The sequence below is a fragment of the Cyclopterus lumpus genome, chromosome 6 (assembly GCF_009769545.1).
Source record: "Cyclopterus lumpus isolate fCycLum1 chromosome 6, fCycLum1.pri, whole genome shotgun sequence".
Lineage (NCBI taxonomy): Eukaryota > Metazoa > Chordata > Actinopteri > Perciformes > Cyclopteridae > Cyclopterus > Cyclopterus lumpus.
The window spans coordinates 8129830-8151771 of NC_046971.1; the positions used below are offsets into that span (position 1 = coordinate 8129830).

General features: G+C 43.6%; 1 protein-coding gene across 5 annotated transcripts; it reads right to left on the minus strand.

The window, feature by feature from the left end:
• Window positions 1-1711: 1711 nt before the first annotated feature.
• Window positions 1712-21882, minus strand: LOC117732235 (calcium-independent phospholipase A2-gamma-like). Of its 5 annotated transcripts, XM_034535033.1 has the most exons (11): window positions 21725-21882; window positions 21315-21410; window positions 20106-21231; window positions 19296-19445; window positions 18375-18526; window positions 17975-18069; window positions 16830-17001; window positions 16168-16225; window positions 15636-15827; window positions 6240-6435; window positions 1712-3450 (listed from the first exon to the last, which is right to left on the minus strand). In XM_034535033.1, exons 3-11 carry the CDS (start codon window positions 21036-21038, stop codon window positions 3182-3184), a joined length of 2217 nt encoding a protein of 738 aa, XP_034390924.1. In that variant the 5' UTR covers window positions 21039-21231; window positions 21315-21410; window positions 21725-21882; the 3' UTR covers window positions 1712-3181. The 5 variants fall into 5 exon arrangements, with proteins under 5 accessions (XP_034390924.1, XP_034390923.1, XP_034390922.1 ...); XM_034535032.1 differs by having other exon boundaries at window positions 18375-18520; window positions 20106-21410; XM_034535031.1 differs by having other exon boundaries at window positions 20106-21410.
• Window positions 21883-21942: the final 60 nt, after the last annotated feature.

The following is a 21942-nucleotide window of genomic DNA, read 5'->3' on the forward strand; positions in this document are numbered from 1 at the left end:
GAATCCCAGGCAACGTAGTTTTGTTCATCTCTTTGAATCACCGGTGCTATACATTTGCAGGTGCTTTTGGTTATTTTCCACAAAATGTATTAGTTTTTGGGCCATCTCGTCGGTGAAGAGTATAAATCACTGATAAATTGAGATTTATTGAGAAGTTTGGCCACTGTGACCATAGTTGTGTTTATACGCCACCATTCACCCAGAGAAGTTCTTCATTGAACCCAGAGAGTCTTTAGTGACCACATATTAGGATTTAACATCCTCTTTTCTGTGTCACAATATGATTTTGCTCTGAAAGAAACTGCTGGACCAAACCATCAAGAAGGAAAACAATTTTGAGGGTCAACATTTTGAAGTCGTCAGCTTCACAGGCTGAGTGAGGAGACGCAAATAAAGTGGAGAGTGTGCTTAGTGTTTAGGGACAGTGTACAGTGACCGGCTTCATGACCCGACAGGCTTCTGAAGGAGAATGTAAAGATGTCTTCTACAAGCGGTCGGTGGACAGAATTAAAGTAACTTGCATGGACGGTGTTCTTTACAATCATGCGTCATGGCTTCAGCAGAAGACGTCATGGCAGTCTATGGAGCCGGGAATGCTGCATTCAAGGGCAGCCTTCAGGAGTATGGTGCCGCTGACTGGAAGCAGCTGGACCCGTCTACTCTGGTACAAACTAGTCTACCGGCTCTCACAGTCTCAATAAACGTCGGTGCAACTGACAGACAGGCGGATCATCCTGATGTAATAAATCATTTCTGGATGAGGAGCCTCTTTTTCACGGTTAACTGGTACTCCTGGCTAGAAATCCAAACATCCGATTTAGCTTAGTCAGGATCTATTACGATACAACAATCAGACACCTCCAGCGTTCAGTGTATGATCGTGCATGTTGCACACAGTATGAGTCTTCAAAAAAATTCAGTTCATTTATAGATGCGTCTGGTATTTTCATCTACAAAAGACACCGAAGAAAAAAAAAGTGTCTTTTTGATCACAATCGTCTCAAATAGCTCTTATATTTAGAAAATACCCTTTTAAATTCTAGATATAGTCAAAGTCCACCATATGCATGCATTGCTATTGTCATTAAAACAAAACATGTGATTGTGAATGGCCTCCATCCTGGTTTTATTTTCCCCCCCTCCCCCCTCCTCCCCCCAGACCATTGTTGATGCAGTTTGTTGTGTCCTGTGGACATCACTGTGTTTTCATGCGTGTCAGCAGTTGGTGGAGAGCCGTGTCAGTGCACGGTGTTTACGCTGGAGGGAACCGCCATCCATCACAGCCAGGGCTGTTACCCAGGTGACCGAGCAACGCCTTGCACAGTCATCTCATCTCACCGTCCTCTTTAATGACAGGCAGCTTGGGAAAGGGCCTTCGAATGAGCTTCCCCTGAAAAATACACCCCTACCTTTACAACACGGGTTACTGAGAGAACACACACACACTGGGGTATGTCTAGATGGAGTGTGTGCCGGCAGTAGTAATTACACTAATCAGAATTTGCCTCAATCAAGCCAATCACCTTGGGAATTAGCAGAGGTGTATCATCAGTCCACATCTCCGTTTGAGTAATGAAAACGGTTGTATGTACAAGTTAGCGGCTTCATATCCGCCCGTCTCCTCTCCCTCAGATGCTCCACGAGTGAAACAGCAGGTTTTCTCAGATCACAATCAGCTAATCTTCATATAATGAGGCAAGAAGCAGCGAGGTTCAGTGCTGGGTTTTAATTACATACACTCGCAAACAGTCTTTACACATAATCAACGGTGGAATTACAATAATCGGGGTAAAATCTGCATCCGCTCGCCCTAAATTGTTCCAGGAGTGACCGACACATCGCTGCATCTGTTGTACAGTACTTGACCGGGTTAGGCATGAATGTCTGAAGTGCATTTTTGTTTTTTAACTGTACATGTGATTAAGCTCATTTTAAGCCATGACAAATCAATCAAGCAGCAATTTGTTTTAAAACAGTCCCCGAGCTATGAACTGATTTGATCAAATATGTCATAGCACAGCACGTCAAGGTAGAGAGGCTTTAGAGAAGGAGGCAGCAAAGGGAACGAGGGCACACTGACGACAGCGTATCGCCTGTGGGGAATTCATAAGATCAACAAAAATCAAGCACATGAGGATAAAAGCATTAAAAAAAACTTAAAATACTTTGGAGGCTAAAATAACACATACGAGTTACATCCTTATGCCAGCGTGCCTCCATTTATATATATCTGCTATTTCGATTTATTAATCATTGCAGATATTATGGAAATAAATATTGAGGTAAATCTTTGCAATATACACTTCTTTAAAGTTTTCCACTAGATATGTACTTTTCTTTGTGTAAAATCTTAAATATAACATGCACTTACATAGAACTACACCATACTGTAATGCTTGAAGTGGGACCAAATGCTTATTATATTATATTATATTATATTATATTATTATCAGCATACCATTAGCTGCCTCGTTAAGATGCACATTTTAGTCATTTGAAAATTGTCACTTGCAGAAATAGACCCATTTACAAAAATAAGAAGGATGTTTTTGTCTTTACTTGATACAGTACTGGTGTTTTACAGAGTCACAGATTTGAAGATTAGCTTAACAAATACTTCATTTCCATAAACCATCTACACATTTGATGTGAAAGCACAAAAACAAGTTTGTGGAGGATATATTGTCATAACATCTTCAAAAAGATAAAACAAGTGCTTAAAAAGTGCTCACTTGGTAAAACAGCCGGTTACTGGCTACTTAACAGTACTCTGTCTATTTTAGAAGATATCTTTACTTTTCTCGAAGAAGGTTAGACGAGAAGATTGATGCCATTCTTCAACTTTTTGCAAGAAAGCAAACAAGATTACTTCCTAACATGTTGAACTGTTCCTTTAAAGGATACAAGCTGCCTTGGCTAGCTTACAGTGAATCCCCATTTAGAGAATTCCCAAACCTACATGTCATTTGACACATTTTCTTTGAATGCAGTCGAGTGCTGCCAACCACAAGGACAGCCGGACACAATCCAAGTGTGGAGTCAGAGTGAGGAGGAAGGTAGTGTTTGGCTTGTTGGACACATTACCTACTAGGACACACCAATGATGGTTACAGGACATATTCTAGGCAATTTGAAATAGGGGGAGAGTTCCCAAGTGAGGTAAAGGTGGCTTGTGCTGGACTTAGAGCTTCGAGGAGTTGAAATTATACATGTCAGCCCTGAGCTTGGCCCAATCCGTCATCCTCTGGACGGAGCTTTTCTCCCGGGTGAGGATGCGAGCGACCTTCTTCAGCTTCTCCTCGTTCCTCTCCAGATAACGGATGCCGTCAGCCTGCAGCAGGTTCAGCTTCTCGTGTCGGTTCTCGTCCATGGAGATGTCTTCGTTCATGAAGGGGTTGAAGCGGTAATACGTGGCGGGAGGGAGGAAGGCGTCCAGCATGGCGTGAACCTCTGGAGGCAGGGAGAGAGGTGAGGGTGAGGTCGACACAAAAAAATAAAAATAAAAATCATACACGACGACATGTTCCGTACAGACCAAAATCATAAAACGCACAATTAGCTTCCTAATGGTCTCAGTCTGTTCAAATATTCAGATATTGCGATAAGAGTGAGAACGGCCGTGAGAATTCAAAAACTGGCCTGTCAAGAGCCGTGACAGCGTTACATGTGTAACGGTGTGAGCACGTCGGGGCTGAGAGTGCGAGGCGATGCCAAGTGAAACTGTCTGGCTTGTCCGTCATGGTTGTTTTCAAACGCTACGTCCGAGAGGCTTAAAATCAACAACATGCAAATGCGTACCAACAGGCAGCGAGTAGCAATAACAGAGGAAATATGCCCGAGGGATCCAAAAAGGTGACGGAGATTGTTTTCCGTCTGTGTTCCCACAGCAGTTCAGAAGTCCGGACACGGAGTCAATCAGAACCAGCCACTGCTGAGCATGTGAACTAAACCTGTATTTTACTTAAAAAAAGGTTATACGGAGGTTATATAATATCGACTTTCTTGTGTTTTTATACCCAGTTATGTACTGGATGCATTATCACATTTATAAAAGTGCTACACAGAGGAAATGTATTTAAACATTCCTGAGATGAGGAATGCCTTTATTGTTGAACAGGTAATAAATGTGGTAAAAACGGTGCAATGTGTAAAACTTGCCACGTGCTCCAAACAAATAGGGGTCAGCATTTCACCTCTACGACTAAATTTACAGTCATAAGTTATAAAATAAAAAGCCACCTACTAACGAACAGGGAAAGAATATGCAAAATTAAACTTAACTCCAAAATAACACTGCTATCTGATTATTTTGAGGTGTTGGCCATCTGTGTGCCAGGCTGTACGCATTGATAGTTCATTTATTGGGCGAAATCCAAAGTATTAGAAACATTAAATTCCACCCGCACCTTCGCCTCAACCGCTTAGTAGCCGGGAGGCCACCCTGCCAGGAGGAGAGCGCTCTGCTCTTCGGTGCTCCGGGAGACGGACCCCCAGCCAGCAGTTCTAAACTGCACATCCATTGTACGGAGAACCTAAATTGCGGCATGCTAAACATGACCAAGCGAGTTTGTTAGTGAGAAACAAGTCAGTTTCATCCGGAGCCGTTTACAGCCAACACCCCATTAGATGAGCCTCATCCGTCTCCCACAGCAAGCCGAGCTCTACCGAGACACCGAAGACAAAGCAGGAGGCTTGTGAACACTGAGGCAGGAGGGAAGCTTTAGAGAAGGAGAAAATATGTGATGAACACTCTTTGCTAATCTGCGGTTTCTAAATAACAAAGCCCCTGTCCGATAGCTGGGGAGAGCTTAATCCCGAAAATATGAGGACGAACGAGTGCAGAAAAGCATCTAGGTCAGCCACTGCAGGGAAGGGGCCCGAGCCGCATTTAGGCACAGCAGAGGTGGCCAAGACCAGAGGTGATAAGGAGATGGAAGAGGTAGCCACTACAGAGAGCCACAATGGGACGCGTCCAGAACCAAGTCAACCTGCAGTGCAGCATTTTCTACACTGGTGACATCAAAGCACAATTCCTCCCCGCACAGACGACACAGAAACAGAGTCTAGTTTGTATCAATTTAACCTTCATGCGTTGACATTTAACATGAAGATAACAGCATTGTAAACACTTCATGGCTTGCATCATTAGTTTGGCTTATCCCTGTGGGTGAGTTTCATTTTTTTTGCCCATGTTCTTCTTCTTCTTTGTTGATGCAGTATAGCGTGTTGTGCTTTTTGGGACATATCGAGTAGCGATTCCACATGTTTGTGGTCTTGCCTGTTTTGTTTGTATGCCTGTACAAACATGTCCTCCACATGTGGTGTGTAACCTCTTTAAATAGTTAATTCAAAATCAACCATATCTAAACTTTTTTTGCTACAGTGTTTATAATTGTTATTTGTGAGTGATCAGATCTGATGTGTGTCTAGACATCAGCAGCTTATCTACGTGGGTTGCTGGGGTAACAGCGGCGGGGGCAGTAACTGCGTAGCTACGCTGGTGACGCACGCGGCTTTCCAACACGGAAACATTCGCCCTCGGAACAATCGTGCCGTCAAATATATTTCAGTGTCTGTTCACCGACGGTTGTTCTCCTCCATTGCGCTCTTAGCAGCACAGATTCTGCTCAGCACTTTGAAATAAGGTTTGAGCGTCTGGACTGAGAAATACGACGACTGCAGGCGTCCTCCACATGTGGCGTGTAACCAATTTGCAAAAATACCATTTTATGTGGGCTTTCTTTTTCTTTTTTTTTGCCGTCAAGACTTTCAAAAAATCTTTCTGGAGAAAATAATTGATCCTACAGGACATCACCATGGTATGGGGTCAGATCAGTCTCAATAATTGCAAATGCAACACAGAGAGACTCACAAATGCAAAACACAAAGATTCACAAATGCGCTCAGAAGAATCAGAATCGTAATTTATGTGAATCGTTCTGCGTGCATTTCTGAGTCTAATTTATTTGTAAATCCTTCTGTGTGCATTTGTAAATTGAACATATTTGTGACCCCATACCATGGGGAGTCCCTTTAAATGACATTAAGTGAGACATTTTTCAACCTTATATTGCTTAACCTACTTTAAAAAACCATACATTATGTAATATTTGAAAGCAAACAATAAAAGTCAACCAAGACTAAGTTAGTTTGAATATGGATGCCCATTTACAGTTTGACAAATCTATGAAACTCCACTCTAAATGACATAATGCATCTTGAACGCGTCGGCCGCTCACCCTCGGTGTCCGTGGCGCTGCTGATGACGTTGGTGAGTTTGGTTTTGAGGCTCGTGTAGGTGGCGCTGTTCTTGCCGGGAGTCTCAAAGCGGCCCGTACCGAGTGAGACCACACACTCCAGGGGCGCGTTGGGCCACAAACACTTACACTCGTGGATGGCCAATGCCGTGGGGTTGTTAATCAGCAGACCGCCATCCTGTGCACACAACAGAAGAGACTGCGGTGTTAGAGAACTCATTTACACACTGCGAATGTTTCTTTGTGCCAAGACCACAGTCAGCGAAAACAAGTCATTGGCATTTGAAACCACAAACTCTTTTTATGGATTTCAACAGTCAATAGATGACATTTTTTGAAGAACATCTGACGAAACAAAAAAGAACAGATCGATTTGCAGTTTCAGAGCTGCTTCCAAGTCTACAAAACATCGAGCTAAATAGTCCCCCCCCCCCCTCTCTTTCCCTTACAGTTTCAGAGAGACTGGCTTTGATATCGAACAACCGCCCAGGAGTGTTTTTGCTTTGGATCCATAGTCTACCCAAGGCAATATAAGTAGGGGGGGGGGGGGTTGTTGAATAGGCATGAGGCTGAGGGGCCGCAGGGCTGTCGGCTGGCAGCAGGATCAAACACACAGGGGCCGGTCCTCATTAAAGAGGCCAGGCTGGGGGGTGGGAGCCGCAGGGCCCCCAGGTGTCTAGGGACACACTACGGGGACAACTGCTTGTTTATGTGACTGTGTGTGTGTGTGTGTAAGTGCACGTTTGATCGAGAGCTCATGCCTGCTTAGAGTCAATGCATATAATAATGTGGGTGTGCGTTGGTGACGGCACACGTCACATGGATTCAAACACACCGGGCCTTGGGGACGAGAGGGGAGGGAACATCCCATATTTTCCGCACACTTCAGTAGTGTCGCTACGGAACAACATATCTGTACACATCTGTAGCCGCATACGTCGTGATGAGGAGTTCGAGGGCTGCCTACCAAAAGGTAGAGGTCTGCTTCATCTGAGGAGCTGGACTGAGAAATTCCATCATCAATCAAAATACCAGGAGAACAGAATTGCAAAGGGAGTTGGTTATTGTAGTTTGACTTGAGGCAGACTGGACCGATTAATAGCTCCCATAATAGAAGATGCTTGTGGCTTTAAATTTTAAAAAAAGTTTGATCTGCATTGAAAAATGTCAGAAAATGTATTGGCAACTCTTCTATAGTCAATTAATCATTTTAAATAACCTTTTAAGAAAGTATGCCAAAATGATCTGGTCAGATAAAACAAGACATGTGAATGTGAATTTATTATTGGCATTGTTGACAATTGTCTGACATTTTATAGACAAACATATTAATTATTCTAGAAAATATTTAACGGATTAATCAACGCTGAAAATATATTTTTTCCCAGGGCCCATTTCCTTTAATGTTGACACACATCTCCTGGTGTCAGAGAGTCATCGTTTGGGCACCATGAATTTCTTCACCAAATGTCATGACACTGCATCCAATAGTAGTTGAGATATTTCAATAAAAAGAACTGAATGCCAATCCTGTGGTGGCACTAAAGGAAACGTTGAGGGATTACCAAAATGATTAGGATTCATCCTCTGGGGACCATGAATGACAAAATAGTTGCTATTTTAGTCAGAGCGGTGGACATTGCTGGCATGGCAAAAATGACTCCAATATAAAACATTACAAAAAGGCAAATGACTCCAATCCCTCTGAGTCACACTGTCTGATAGAGGAATGTTCTATTATTCAAAATAAGTAATCTTCTCTTTTTAAAAAAAAAAAAAGATAATTAACTCTCTGAATCATTTAAATCCTTATAGTTAGTTATTAACAGAATTTCCTGTGCGAGCCAGAGACTGAGAGGGCACCCGTCCCACCGGCTCAGATGAAAGTCACACAAAGAGGGCTTCACTGTCCCACAAAGCATGGAGGAACTGCTGAGGCAGCCGGTTGTCCAAAGCACGTCATTATGCACCAGTAGGGTATCTGGCAGACCAAGAAATGAACACAGAAGAAAAAAAAGGGAGAAAATGCCTGGAATAGAGTTGCTCCTAATGGAGACTTAGAGGGACTGGCGCTGTGGCGAGCACCAGACGAACCCAGCTGGAAACAAAACAACTAAGCAGTTTTCTTATCACTCACACCCCTGTGAGAGAGGCTCCATTTTCTGAACTCAGTGGCAATTATGGCAGCGGTCTGGGACCAGTCACAAGTTCTTTGTGCCGATAGCTGGGGGCAAGTTGCATAAGCACAGTGGTCGGCCTTGCACACAGAACCACGGACTGCGACATTAAAAGCTAACTGCACAATGCTCCTGTGAGCTGGGAGTTCAATGCTATAACTTGTCTCCATTTCAGAGCACCTGCTTGGCCAATTAAAAACATAGTTCAGGCCTTTATGGAAAGTTAGAATTTTTTCTTTGGGCAGTCAAGAAGCTTTGTGGTGCCACTGGAAGACGGTAGGTATGGTTCACACTCTGTGTGTGTGTGTGTGTGTGTGTGTGTGTGTGTGTGTGTGTGTGTGTGTGTGTGTGTGTGTGTGTGTGTGTGTGTGTGTGTGGCGCTCAGAACATTTCCGTAGAATCAATCATTTAGAAGATAATTTGCATCCATCATCTCCCTCCACAGCCGTCATGAACAAACGATGGAAGATGGCGTCGGGCTCACTCTGCACTGAGAACAGTTTGACAGATGCTGAAGCTGCAGCGTGGTAAAGCCGGGGCTCTTTTCAGTGAGATATCTCCACTTGGCCGACAGCCACATTCTCTCACTGAGGCCAGGGCATATTTGGACGTCGACTTAGAAACAATGATCTACTTAGGACTAACTGCAAATGAGCTTTGCGTGCAAAAAAACCCGGCCAAAAACAAGCCGTCAGTCAAACGCTCAGCGTGACGCCAGGCAAAGGTCACTTCCATTTATGTGGATTTAAAGCTGTAGTGCTGCTCAAACTGACAATGACTCAATCTTACTTTGGGAAAAAGAGCATTGCGTCATTGTAGAAATGTCCTCAGAGGGCACAACCCTGTCAGTCGAGACCATGTGACCAAGGTTTAACCTCCGCCTGAAAGGAAGCTGAATTTTAAAATTCAGAGTTTGAATAATGCCTTCCTGAAAGGCTTAAAAATTTCCTTTGACAGCGTTCCTCGATTCCGGCAGAGCCCGTCTGTTGATGCTCCAGAGGATCACAGCTCCTCTGGCCTCGCCTTTGCCCTCCAGGGTCTGACGGCTGATTCACAAATCAGCTCCTCATTTCCACCGTCGCTCAAATAAAGCCACTTTTCGACTAATTAGGGCTCCTACACCTTCAGGATCATGTTTCCCTTCTTCCGATGGCCAATTGAACTGAAATAAAGCTTTTTTTTCCTCTTCTTTTTTAAAAAAAGGAAACCGCTCTTGCAGCGTCGCCTGAAATGAAAATAGTGAGATGATACGAGCCGAGATAAATATACAAAAATTAAGAAACGCGCGATTTATATGCCCCTTGCTTTGCCGTTTGAAATTCCTCCACCGTCATTAACTTTGGAGGGCTTATCTTCATTGTGCCAGTTAAAGCGGTCTTGGAGAGTGGTTTGAATAGGAAAGAGGTGTTATCGTTAGGATCAGTAAAAGTCATTTCACGCCCCAGTGTATGCCGGCTCCCATTAGCTGGGACAGCAAGCCTCCTCCTCTTCATTCAGCCCTGTGTGTCTCTATCTGCCTCTCTAACCCGCGGGCAGGCTTCAATGGCGTCTTGTGCGAGGGGTCATTACGAGCAGCCACAACACAGAAGAGCACAGAGGGCTCGCTCACATCTCAAATGAGGTGAGCCTTTCGACATACATCTGGTGCAGCATTCGCATCACAGTGCCAACGAGCAGCTGTAGCCATCGAGACTTCTTTGGCTTCTTTGACTGAGCTGGACTGAGGGGCACTGAGCTCCGTCATGATTTATCACCAGGCTGTGCCAATGAGCCCCCCCCCCCTCCCTCTTTCAAATGATTCATTAGGGAAACGTTACATAAGTCGTGGACATCCGATTATGCCTGTGACAATAACCAGACCTTGTTTTCCAGAGACGGTCATTCAATCGATAAAGTAGATCATTAGACCGCTATAATAAAAAATGACTGCGTAGTCGCTGTACAAATCTTTCAAAATCAAAATCGACGCCGTTTGCGCCTAAAAGCTACTTTCTATGTCATCAACAAAATAAATCTGCTCATCGAGTAAAATGAATTGCCTAAATGGCATCCGAGCCACATAAAGGCCACCATTGTCCCCAGAGAGGATGAGAATGACAACGTGGTCAGTGGGGTGAGTGCCACTCTTAAGGTCAAGTCAGAGGGCTTCATGCCATATTATGGAATTACACCGACCAGTTCTCCTCTTGGCCTCTTTCCTTTATGGGCCTCAAAGGGTCACATTGAGGCTGTCAATAGAGGAGAGACACATCTGTGTGTGCCAACGTTGCCCCAGGCAGGAAAGGGAAATTCAGATCTACCGTTCACGGTTACCTTTTCCCACACATTTCGGCGAATATGTGACCACACATGTTCACCCAGAATTGAAAACGATGAATCATCCCTGCCAACTGTGGCCATTCAGATTTAACTGACACTTCCTGCAGTGATATAAATGGCTGCAGAACACCCTTGCTCAAATTGTAGCTAGGTTCTAGGTTCCCATGGGGATTTATGTATATATATTTGACAACTTCATATTAGACGGCATAATTTCTCTGTCCGTCATCTACTGAGCAATTTAAAGCTAATTTCCCTGCAGGCGATGTGAGTGAACACGCGCACTTGCATACCAATACAATGCAAAGCCAGGTTCAAAGCGGTGATTTATTCCAAAGAGTCGGTGGGCCACTGCAGTGAGGATTGTTGTGCGCTGTGCGGAGACGAGTTGGTTAGGGGCGGAGAGGAAGATTCGGGAAGGCTTTCCACACAGCAGTCACTCAAGATAATCAGTGCTCTGGCCTAATCCCCAAACAAGTGGGGCAGTGCAATCAAGTGTTTGTGCAAACATACAACAGAACAAAAAGAGCCGCCCGTGGAAGAAAACAAAAGTGATAATGAGAGAATCCATGTGTGGGTGTTTATACTCGAGGGACAAAGCTCCAGAGACGGTCTGCCGAAGGGGCTCAAAAGTCTGAGCTCCATCCTCCGACGGCCTCCAGGCCCGAGCTCCCGGGGCTTAACACAGGAGGAGAGATGACTGGGATGAGGAAGTGTTTAAAAAACAAAAAGAAGCTCAGATTTATACTCGTCGTCGCCTCCCTGAATCCACCACCTCTCCTCCCCTCTGCCTCATCTGAGAAGCACTGCGGTGCTGAGCAAGTAATTTAAAGACCAATAAATCCACCTCCAGTGGCCTTTAAAGAAAGAGTGTACAGAAAAAGGTGGTCCAAAAGGTTATGGTTTTTTGAACTGCACTTTTGGAATGTTACTTAAATTATGTGAGACCGCATGCCACTACCCTCCTCTTTTCCTCACACAGAATCATAACTGGAGTTCTTTTGCCAAAGCTGCCACATTTAATGACTTCTTAGACTCATTTATGTCTCATTCCCTCTGTCATCTACCAGCACCAAGAAATATGTTAGTGCTGATGTGACCTACTCCATTTCAGGCTGTGTGAAGTCTTTCTGCCCGAGCATTGTGCCCTGTTAGGTCTCTAAGGAGCTCACACTCTGGTGGTGGCCAACTGATCCCATGCCTCCCATCAAATGCTGGCAGAGGTGGGTACAAAAACATGCTCCCATTCCTCCCCACCGCCTCAGGAGACGCCATGGCAACAAGGCGGACAAAATCGGGCCCTCCTCGCCATTCCACGCATGCTCTGGCATCCATTGTGAAACGTCTGAAGTCTTCTACTTCTGTGTTCTTTAGAGCAGAGATAACTGAGAGAGCTTTAATGTGGAACCACCCTCCCCTCATCGCCTCCATTTCTCCCCCCTCACTAAGGCGTCGTCGTCTCCGTGGCTCTGGAAGCAACTGTGAGGCTTTGATAACACCACGGCTGCTCGGCTTTATAAAAAAAAAAAAAAGGTCTTGCTCCGAGTTACGATTTCCCCTGCGTTGCCAGTCGGAAATCTACATTTCTGGCTCCGTCAAGATTTCGATTCGCCCGAAATCACAGAAGCATCAGCAAACAATCCCAACTTTCTTGAAGCGCCGCTTGAGAGTTCCAGCATTCGTTGGGGCACATGGCACCGCGGCCGTCCGGCTCTCACCGAATCAAAAGGGTGATTGTTAAGGCCTTGAATTAAGTGGAAAACTCTGTGGGCGTTGGTGGAAAAGAGCGAGATGACTCTCTCTCTAGGGAATCCTGACATCACACAGACAGAACGTTATGCTCATGACTGGTTTCAGTGGCCAATAACTCTTTTTTCTTTTTTTTTTAAAGCCATAAGGCTGGGTGGCATTTTGAAGCTGCCGAGGTTCATTCACGTGGAAAGTAAAGTAGCTGACAGCAGTTAGAACATTTATATTAGAAGGAGCCCATTAGAAATGCTGTTCTTTGTCAAATCATGTTTAACAACTCATTAAAAATGACTTTGTAAAAGAGGCATCTGCAACCTTTTTTTAATGTGCAATCGGTGCTGATGCTTAATGGAGTAGATCGAGAAAGCAGAGTTCTCCTGCTGCAAAAATCTGTTGTACTTCTTGTACCCAGTGGAATCATTTGTCACGACAGTGGACTGAGACTGAATCCTTCTGCTGCAATGTGCGCGTTACTATGCATGAAGGTTTCACTCCTCACGTGGACAGAGGCGTGATGGAGCCAAGACGCCTTCTTGTTCAGGATTACATTTGCCACCAACACCGATATATATATATATATATATATATATATATATATATATATATATATATATATATATATATTGCAGTTTCATCCACGTTTGAATTAGAGTTTGCGTTATCACTGGAGACAAATCAAAAATATTATTTTGATAACAGCTTCTCTATAAATTCGGAGCAACAAATTCTAGATAGAAACAGATGGACCGCCGTGGTGAGTCCTGAAAAGACTCATTTAATTTCCACAAACTGCTAATAAAAAGACACAATGGACACTTTTGTAAGCTTTGACTTAAAACTAGAGGACAAAAAAAAGGGAGAGAAAGAGGAACAAATGAGCAAAAGAACAAATGACGCAGGAATTGCCAGTTAACAAAACACCTCCTTAAAAATAGTTTCTCCATCTCTACTAGCCTGAGAAAAACAAGAGCAAAATCCCAGCAGGAGCGCCCTTTTGAATTTCATTCAGTTTTTCCACGAGGACATTTCTTTTGACAGAAATTCAATTAGAATATAACATAAAAACAACAGTTTTAACGTGGCATGTGGCGAATATATGTTTAACTAATGATGTTGTCAAATCCGCTCACAGAAAGACGTTTCCTGCCGGCAACTAACAAGCGTTTTGGAATAACTGCCATTGGTCTTAATTGTCCGTCTTTTCATTTTAACGAGGCAGACGTGGGATTCAGTTGTGCGTGATGAATGAAGCGCTGCGTTGGGCCTAATGTATGCAGCAAGCTGAGGAAATCTCCCACCACAGGTGGGTTTCCATCAACCAGTCTCTTTCATTCTCTGCCCCTGAACTTCCCCCAGTCACCGACACAACGAACACGGCTTCCAATTAAGGAGTGTGGGAGCGCTCCGACACGGGAGATTGCCTTTGATGCAAACACATGCTCATTCACGTGTGCCGTGTCTACGTTGAGTTCTTCTGTCTTTGCCCCACCCTTCTGTGTTTTGAATGTCGATTCAAGGAGATATTGAAATCTGGATGTGACGGGTGAAACGCCAGGCGAGATCGACTGAATACTCGGAGAGAAGTGACGCCTCATGACTTGCATCGGGGTTTTTTTGTTTGTTTTCTTTTGGCGTATTTTGTTTACCTTCGGTTTTAAACATAATAAAATTCACACCGACTTGTTTTCTAAGATTCCATCTGCTATGCCTCGCTGCTAAAGCCCTTCCTGAAAAAGGTAAAGGCCAACAGAGTCGCCATACGTATTGATTAGTAAATCGGTAGAGTGGAGCCGTGGTTTGTAATGTCACGGATGGCTAATGCATACCTGTTTAGTGGTGATGGATTTAAGTGTGTCTCACTGCGACTCACTCTCCTGCTAAGATGTAACTGAATGGAAATGAACATAGACAAGAAGGAAATGGAGTTTCCCCCCCCCCCCCGCACTTTCTGTGCGGAGGATTTTTCTCATTAGGCTCCTCCCCCTCCCCCCCCCCCCATCAACACCGACTGCACATGCATTTAAATCCAGCACTCCAACAGTAAGCACTGGATTATTGGAGCAGAGGCTTGCGGTCAAATTGTCCCTGACTGTGTAAATAAAATGGTGGTAATGTGAAGCAGAGTGTGAAAGAGAGAGAGAGTTTAAAAAAAAAAGGTACAATGAACGTGAAATATTTCACTTGAAGCCGTGTACACGGTGGTAGGATGAAGACAAACAGCTTGGAGTGTTTAAATGTTATAGAATGATTTGAGAGAGGAAATTATGTGTTTTGCCCAATACGTTAAGATAGCCCCTGACCAAGCTATATTAATTGGACTTGAAAACATAACCTTGAGTCTGGCTTGAGGGCAGCCGAAGAAGATCGTGTATATATACACGCCAGGGGGACTGTTGGGACTTGACTGTTTACTGTCATTTTGACAGAAATGCACAGATGTAGCTCACGTCTTCTTAAAATAAAATCCAACTGTTGTAACAGTGTGAGACAATTGTGTTAAGTAATCATTAGAAAGACATATCCCACAGACACCTATTCTGCATATGGCTTAGATTCGATAAACTTCTGTTTTTGACCGTTTCAAAACAAGAAACAAAAGGACTCGACAGAAATTGACTTTTAATCTTCTTGACACGAGTAATTTAAAACAAAAAAAATTAAGCTTGGTCACACAAAATGGTTCATTAAAAAGTTACAATCCAAAAATAAAAAGATAAAAGAAATGACAAGCGGATGATGCCCTGACCCTTAAATGCATGCAGTGTTTGTATGCATGTCTTGGCTTGACCTCCAAGCCTGACCCATCAGCTAAGAGGAGTGCCAAAGAAAAACATCCTAAAAAAGACACATTAAATATTCATCATGTGCCGTCACTCTGCCACATGTTCTCTTGGAATTTAAGCTTATGCAACAGTGGTGCTCATGACAATCGTCCTCGATAAAAGCATCAGCGAAAAGCTTAAAATCGAGATGTAGAGTTTAAATCCACTGCCATGAAACCCGATCATGCTCCCTCTTCTGTAACTCAGGAGATAATATGTATGATTTATAATCATCCAGTCCAGTCCCTCCCCCCCCCCCCCCCCCCCCCCCACACCCACACACACACACACACCACTCCCCTGTTACTGACCTGGTGGAGATCATTTCCCAACTTGAACTCCTGGAAATAACCAGGGGCTGCTGATGTGGCACGGATGGCCTGCCACAGCTGGTGCTGGGAACCCCCGAGGTAGGGAGAGCGCGACCCGGGCAGCAGGTTGTAGTTCCTGAACACATAAGCCCTGAGAGCGCCGCGGTTCACAATGGTGCTCACCGCTGCCACCTACAGTTAGAGGAAATGACATACAACCCGACTATTCCAGCATGAGGCAGCATTTTTACAAACAGAAAATTGCGAGCATCATATCAAGATCGACATGCTGACAGATTTATTTAATATCGTCTCTGTACTGTGGGCCTCGCAGGAGTCTGCTGAGATATGGATGCCTGGATACCTCTTCAACCGCAGTATCTTATATGGCTTTAAAGTGTATTTTCCTTCCACTTGTCGTTGCAGAGATAGAGAGCTTTCTTTGTAATATGCCTTTAAGGTGGGCCAGAGGCTCAACGGTCTGTGCCAAAACAGAACCAACAAATGTGTGAGGCCATCTTCTCAAGCTTACCTTGGGGCATTCAGGGTTTCTTGAAGTTTCCACCAGAAGCTGAGAGCCCATTTTCTCTCTGTGGAATGGAAGATAGGCTAATGTTATTTTTTGCCATTGTGAATTTTAGACTAGATACAGATTTCTTTCTGCAGGCTTCACAAAACCCTCCTGCATATCAGTTAATGGGATTTTAAACCATTTTGTGATTGCCACATATATTTACAAAAGGATAATTTTACTGCTCTTGAGGTTTTCTTGGGCCATCTACAACAGTCTATGAATACGAGTGCCAACAATAATTAAACATGCAGTGTTTTTTTAATATAAATTGTACTATTTTTTTTGTCCAAATGTTATACAACTTTCAATATTGGGTGACCCTTGAAATTTGCTTGAGTTGGTTATCCATCACAGTGAACACCATGTCTGCTTTTATGGTTACCTATAATACACTAGTGTTGCATGGCAATGCAGTACATACTTTGCAAATCATCTGCAGTTTAAATGCATTACCACACAAAAATAAAGCTCACCTTTGATGGATATCCTAATTTTAGTTAGGTACCTCCAAATCACTGTGCGTTTACTTTTACTTCCTGTTTTTCCACTTCCAAGGCATTTTAACATCCAAATTAATGAAGCATGAGCACCACCCCATAAAAAAGGACAAAGGAACTAACCTGAGGATGTTCTCCCAGGCTTCGCTGTCATAGAACGCATGGTTCCAGCCCATCTTTACAGTACCAACAATGACGTTCTGCTTGAAGACATCTGAACCCAACTTCCGGTAAAGATCATCACACTCGTCCAGTGGGATTTGGAACACACCCAGCATGAACCCTAAGATGGCACCTGAGGGAAAAACACGGGCAAACAGTCACAGAGGGAAAGCGACTGACAAGGACTGGTGAATGAGCCGCACAACAGCATGCTTTTGTAAACTGAAGTACAAGAGCTCCTGCCAGTCCTTTGGGAACGCAGCAAAAAGGAATAAAACATGCAAACGGGGAACGTACAGCTCGTTGCCGTTACTCTCAGTCTCCAGGGCTGAAGTTGATGCGGCACTAATTACCAGAAGGATTATCTGTTAAGACTGACATTCCCCTCTGATGATCCATTTATAGGAAGTGCATGAAATGATCACATTTATTACCCTACAAGCTAATATTCCTCAACTGATTTCTCTCCGGGATTAAGGATCCCGACAGGGTAACCAATCCACAGCAGTGCTACGAGGGCAGAGATGGGGTGTACCTGAATGATGTGGGTGATCAATCCCGCCAGATGTGGCCCAGATGGGTTTTTAAATGTGTGAGCAACATTCGATCGAGCAAACGGATTACGTTATGCTCTGAAAACATTCACTAAATGATGTGCCTCCAACTGGTGGGGATTAAGACCGAGAGAACTGATGGGAACTGGGGACAAACAGAAACTTCTGGTATTGATTAAAGGCCACAGTGGTCTGCAAATATGTTTGCAATCTGCTGTGAAATGAAAACAACCCAGTGGCAGGTGGAGGAGACAGTTGAAGGAATGATCCACAGCATCCCCTTGTGGTGATTTTGCATAAAGAAAATATGAATTCACCAGTTAACAATTCCTAAAACCAAATGAGGCAATGCAATTTCATGACAGTTTCAAACAGGTTTTTTTCTGTGGCCTACCCTCAATACAAAGCAGCGGTGGTGTTTGGTGGTGAAAATGAAGTCAAAACGAGAGCAGAGCAACAAATGGATCAAAGCTGTCAATCCCACGTGCAATGTGGCCCTCTGCTCAAATAATCCAGACGCATACAGAGAAGTAGGGCAGTGGGACAACGCACCTGTGCTGACTCCACAAATATAATCAAACAGTTTGTAAATGGGCTTTCCGGTCAGGGCTTCCAGCTTGTGTAACGTCTGAAGTGCAACAAGTCCTCTGAAAGTACAAAGTCAGACATACACAAAGAGTTCTAAATGAATGAGATGACGACCAACAAGCCGTCTAATGTCCCACTATCATAACAAAGACAAATAAGGAAATACACCCTTATCCATTTAACTGAATGTTTCTCAGGGAGTACAGTGACTTGATTTAAAACTGCAAATAGAAGCAGTTCATTGCTTTTCAAAACATGGCCTTGACTTCAATAAATGCTATTTAGTTCCATTTGGAAAATATTTGACACCAGTGACACATATCTTACAAAAGAAAGAATAAAAACAACAGAGCTGAACTTGTACCTTAGCCCTCCTCCGTCTATGGTCAGGATCCGTATGCCCCGGCCTTTCACAGGTTCATGGTAGCCCACCAGAGTGAGGGCTTCTCTAACTGCTGCCCTCAGGCCCGTGTCACTGGCCTGTTTCAGACGCAGCAGGCAAGGGATGACCTGCTCCTGATGAACACATTTTTTTTTTAAAACACACACTCAGATGTGGAAATGAAAAACACAGCCAGTCATAGAGGATTAACATTCCCAGCACTAGCAAATGGTTTGAATGGTTAGCACTAAATAACTTTCTAACGCCATCAAAGATAAAGCAGAGACATCAATAAATGCTGTAGTATGTTGTCTGCGTGTACAGCCGTCATAAAACAGAGAGCAGCATGTAACCTTTTGCCATAGCTGACTAACTGACATTTGCCCGGCATGGGAAAATTCCCAAACACAAGCAGAAGGCCATTATCTGCATGATTTACACGCTAAGGCTGTTTAAGAATACATGCCAAACATAACAGGATTATGTATGGGTAAAGACATGCTGCTGTAAATACTGTCATCGTCTAAGGTTTCTTCCACCTCTGATAACAGCCTTGAGTAAGTTGGTATTGAGTTTGTCGATGCATATAGATATCCGGGCATTTGGTTGGACAATAACCTACATTTTAAGCATCACATTTACAAGTACAAAATACTTATGCTCATAAACCAGATAATTGGCTGGGCTTTAAGGGGCCACCACTTTAAATAAAAGTTATCAGAAGGTTTCAATCACTGCTCTTCCAACAACGCATAACAATGTTGTCATATCTTGTTGCCGTTTTGTCTCTCAAACTAACATGCATTTGTCAAAAAAAGTATATGAAAGATCATGAGCTAGTGCCAAACATAAGAGTTGCTGCTTTTGACGTGCTCAGCAGCGTCGGACACATTCCTCGCTCACCTTGACTGCGACGCCACTGGTTTCTGGAAACTCCAGGAGATGGTAGCTGAGGTCCTCCACCCTGTTGATGTAGACCCTTACATCTGACGCCCTGTGGAGAGCCTGAACCAGACCCCGAGTCCGGTTGTCCACACTCAACCTGGCAATGATCTGGAGACACAAAAAGAAGTGCAACCAGTGAGGTCCAGTTTATTATGGCTCATTTAAAAAAGGTTAGCCTGAAGAAGAAACTCTGCTATAGCTAATAATTTGCACCTAAATGAGCTACAGTCCTTTATTGATATGTTCATTTCAAAAGGTAACTCTTGTATTTCATGTCTGCTCTTTGGGTTACAACATGAACTGGCGCAAAGCCCACCATTATACCATATCAATGATTTTATCTACTGTATATCAGCCAAAAGGCACAACACATTAGTTCCCGTTTCAAATACTTAATCCCGCTTTGACATTAACTGTTAATCTTCACCACATTAAAAGCATCAGCAGGCTTGACCGAGAAGGTACAAACTCCACAAGGGGGTTGTTTTTTAAAATAGATTCCGAGAACTCAGGCAGCAAGTAAGCACGCTACACTACCCTGAGACATATAGAGTAGCAAGAGCTCTGGTCAATGTCAGGACATATACATATATATATATATATATATATATATATATATATATATATATATATATATATATATATATATATATATATATATATATATATATATATATATATATATATATATATATATATATATATATATATATATATAGATAGAACTATACAATGTTGGAATTAGGTTTCACTTTAACATAGACATACCTTCTCTCTTTGAAGTAGCAGTTTTTTGGCTTTCTCCTCTGAAGTCGTCTGCTCCTTAATAATTATGGCCTCAATCTGTTTGACTGGTCCATCCTCGGTTTTCTTTTCCTCCCCTGTAGCACTTTTGTTCTCTGCCGTCCTAAACCTTGGGACCAGGGGAGCAATGTAGCTTCCTACGAAGGCTTGAACAGTGGGAGCCGAGTATGACAAGTAGTGTCCCAAACCCTTCTTCGTGGAAGGTGGCGTAACTGGAGCAGCAGAGACTGTTTTACCAGGTACTGGCATGAGGTCATTAGTTTTTTTACCCTGAGAGGAAGCAGAGGGAGAGTAAACATTGTCCACTTTCTTGTTGTTTGTACTGCTGCCAAAGTAGGAGTTGATGTGATGGGCCAGATAGTTGTAAGTCTCATCCATGCTGACTGAAAAGGTGCTGGGATGGAAAAGTGCTGTGGTTTGTTCGGAAGTTGTGCTCTTGCTCTCAGCATCATTCAACAAAGGTTTAATCTCCTCTTTCTTCCTGGCAGAACTGTCTTTGACAGCGGGAACAACACGTCTCAGCTTTTTCTCCTTACGTTCACCCACAGTCACAATTGTGGCAGCATCAGTCGCTTGGGGAGGGTGGTGAGAATGCGTGGTGGTAGTGGCATTTGCATCCAATGTAGCAGCAGACAGAGGAATAGAAGGACCGGCAGAAGAGGAGTTACATCTAGGTTTAGGTGGAGTAGATGTAGAAGTGGGCGCAGCATTCGTGGGAGCAGGAATAGGTGTGACTGCACTCTCCTCCACTTTTGGGTCTGATTCAACACTCGCATTAGCTTTTTTCCAACCTTTTAAAGCATTCGGCTTGAGTTTGGCGATTTTGGAAAGAAGTTCCGTATGCGTCCCACTCACAGCTTTAGAAACTGTGTCCAGTTTGTTCCTGACCCGTGACATGTGTTGGCTCAGACCAGCAGACCACCGTGAGGCTGAAGTGTTTAAGTACAAGGTGCTGGTGTGGAGTCCAAGCCTTTGTCTAACCTGGTTAGCCTTACAGATCCATCCCTTTCGCCCGGTGAGCCGAAGATGGTGGATGTGCCTCCGGATGACATAGCCAACTTTGTAGCAATAGGGTTGTTGTCCATGGACCCTGCAGTGAGAGGTACCAGACAAGGGAAGTGGTGCTGTCGACTTGCGGGCATACGTGTGCCACAAATGAAATGCTCTGCTTACTTTGAGCCAGGTTTTTGGAGCCCATTTATGACTCATTCTTCGAGAGTGTGTGACATCCACATCAAGATTAGGTCTATGTTCTCCCTTTTCAATAACCTGGTGATAAACAATAACATTAAAAAAAGGTTATGATTGAAAGAGGAAAAAAAGTGAGAAGGAAAATGATAAACAAAATGTCATGACCTGAAATAAAACTACTAACACAGCTCCTAAAAATGGCTTCTAAGAATTGCTGTTTCCTCAAGATGTTAAATGATCCTGAGAGAACAACAAAATAGCTAATATCGACCGTTACTCACCAAAATATACTACATCAGCAACTACCGTTAGCTGTTAGCTCCACTATCGCAGCTAGCTACCGTTAACTCAGCAGCATTCATAAACACAACACAAACCATAACAGACCATACCTTTTTATGTCACCGTATCAAATAAGCCATAACTCCTTGTATACTTTCATTGAGTCCCCAGCCTTCGTTAACACTAAAGTAGTACGACGTAAGTTATGGCAACACGCGATCAGTCGATCTGACACAACATACAGAATGACGAGCGACGCCAGTCAAATGAAAAACAATGAGCACGTGACAGTCTCTGTGCTCTGCAATTGGCTGACTATCACTTGGCC

Excerpts from the sequence above, each read along its gene's own strand:
- LOC117732235 (XM_034535031.1), bottom strand. The coding sequence starts at position 21,350 with ATGAGTCATAAATGGGCTCCAAAAACCTGGCTCAAAGTAAGCAGAGCA. Across the intron at positions 18,070-18,374 it reads ATAGACGGAGGAGGGCTAAG|AGGACTTGTTGCACTTCAGA; the intron begins GTACAAGTTCAG and ends TTGTACTTTCAG. Across the intron at positions 3,451-6,239 it reads CAGCGCCACGGACACCGAGG|AGGTTCACGCCATGCTGGAC; the intron begins GTGAGCGGCCGA and ends CCCTGCCTCCAG.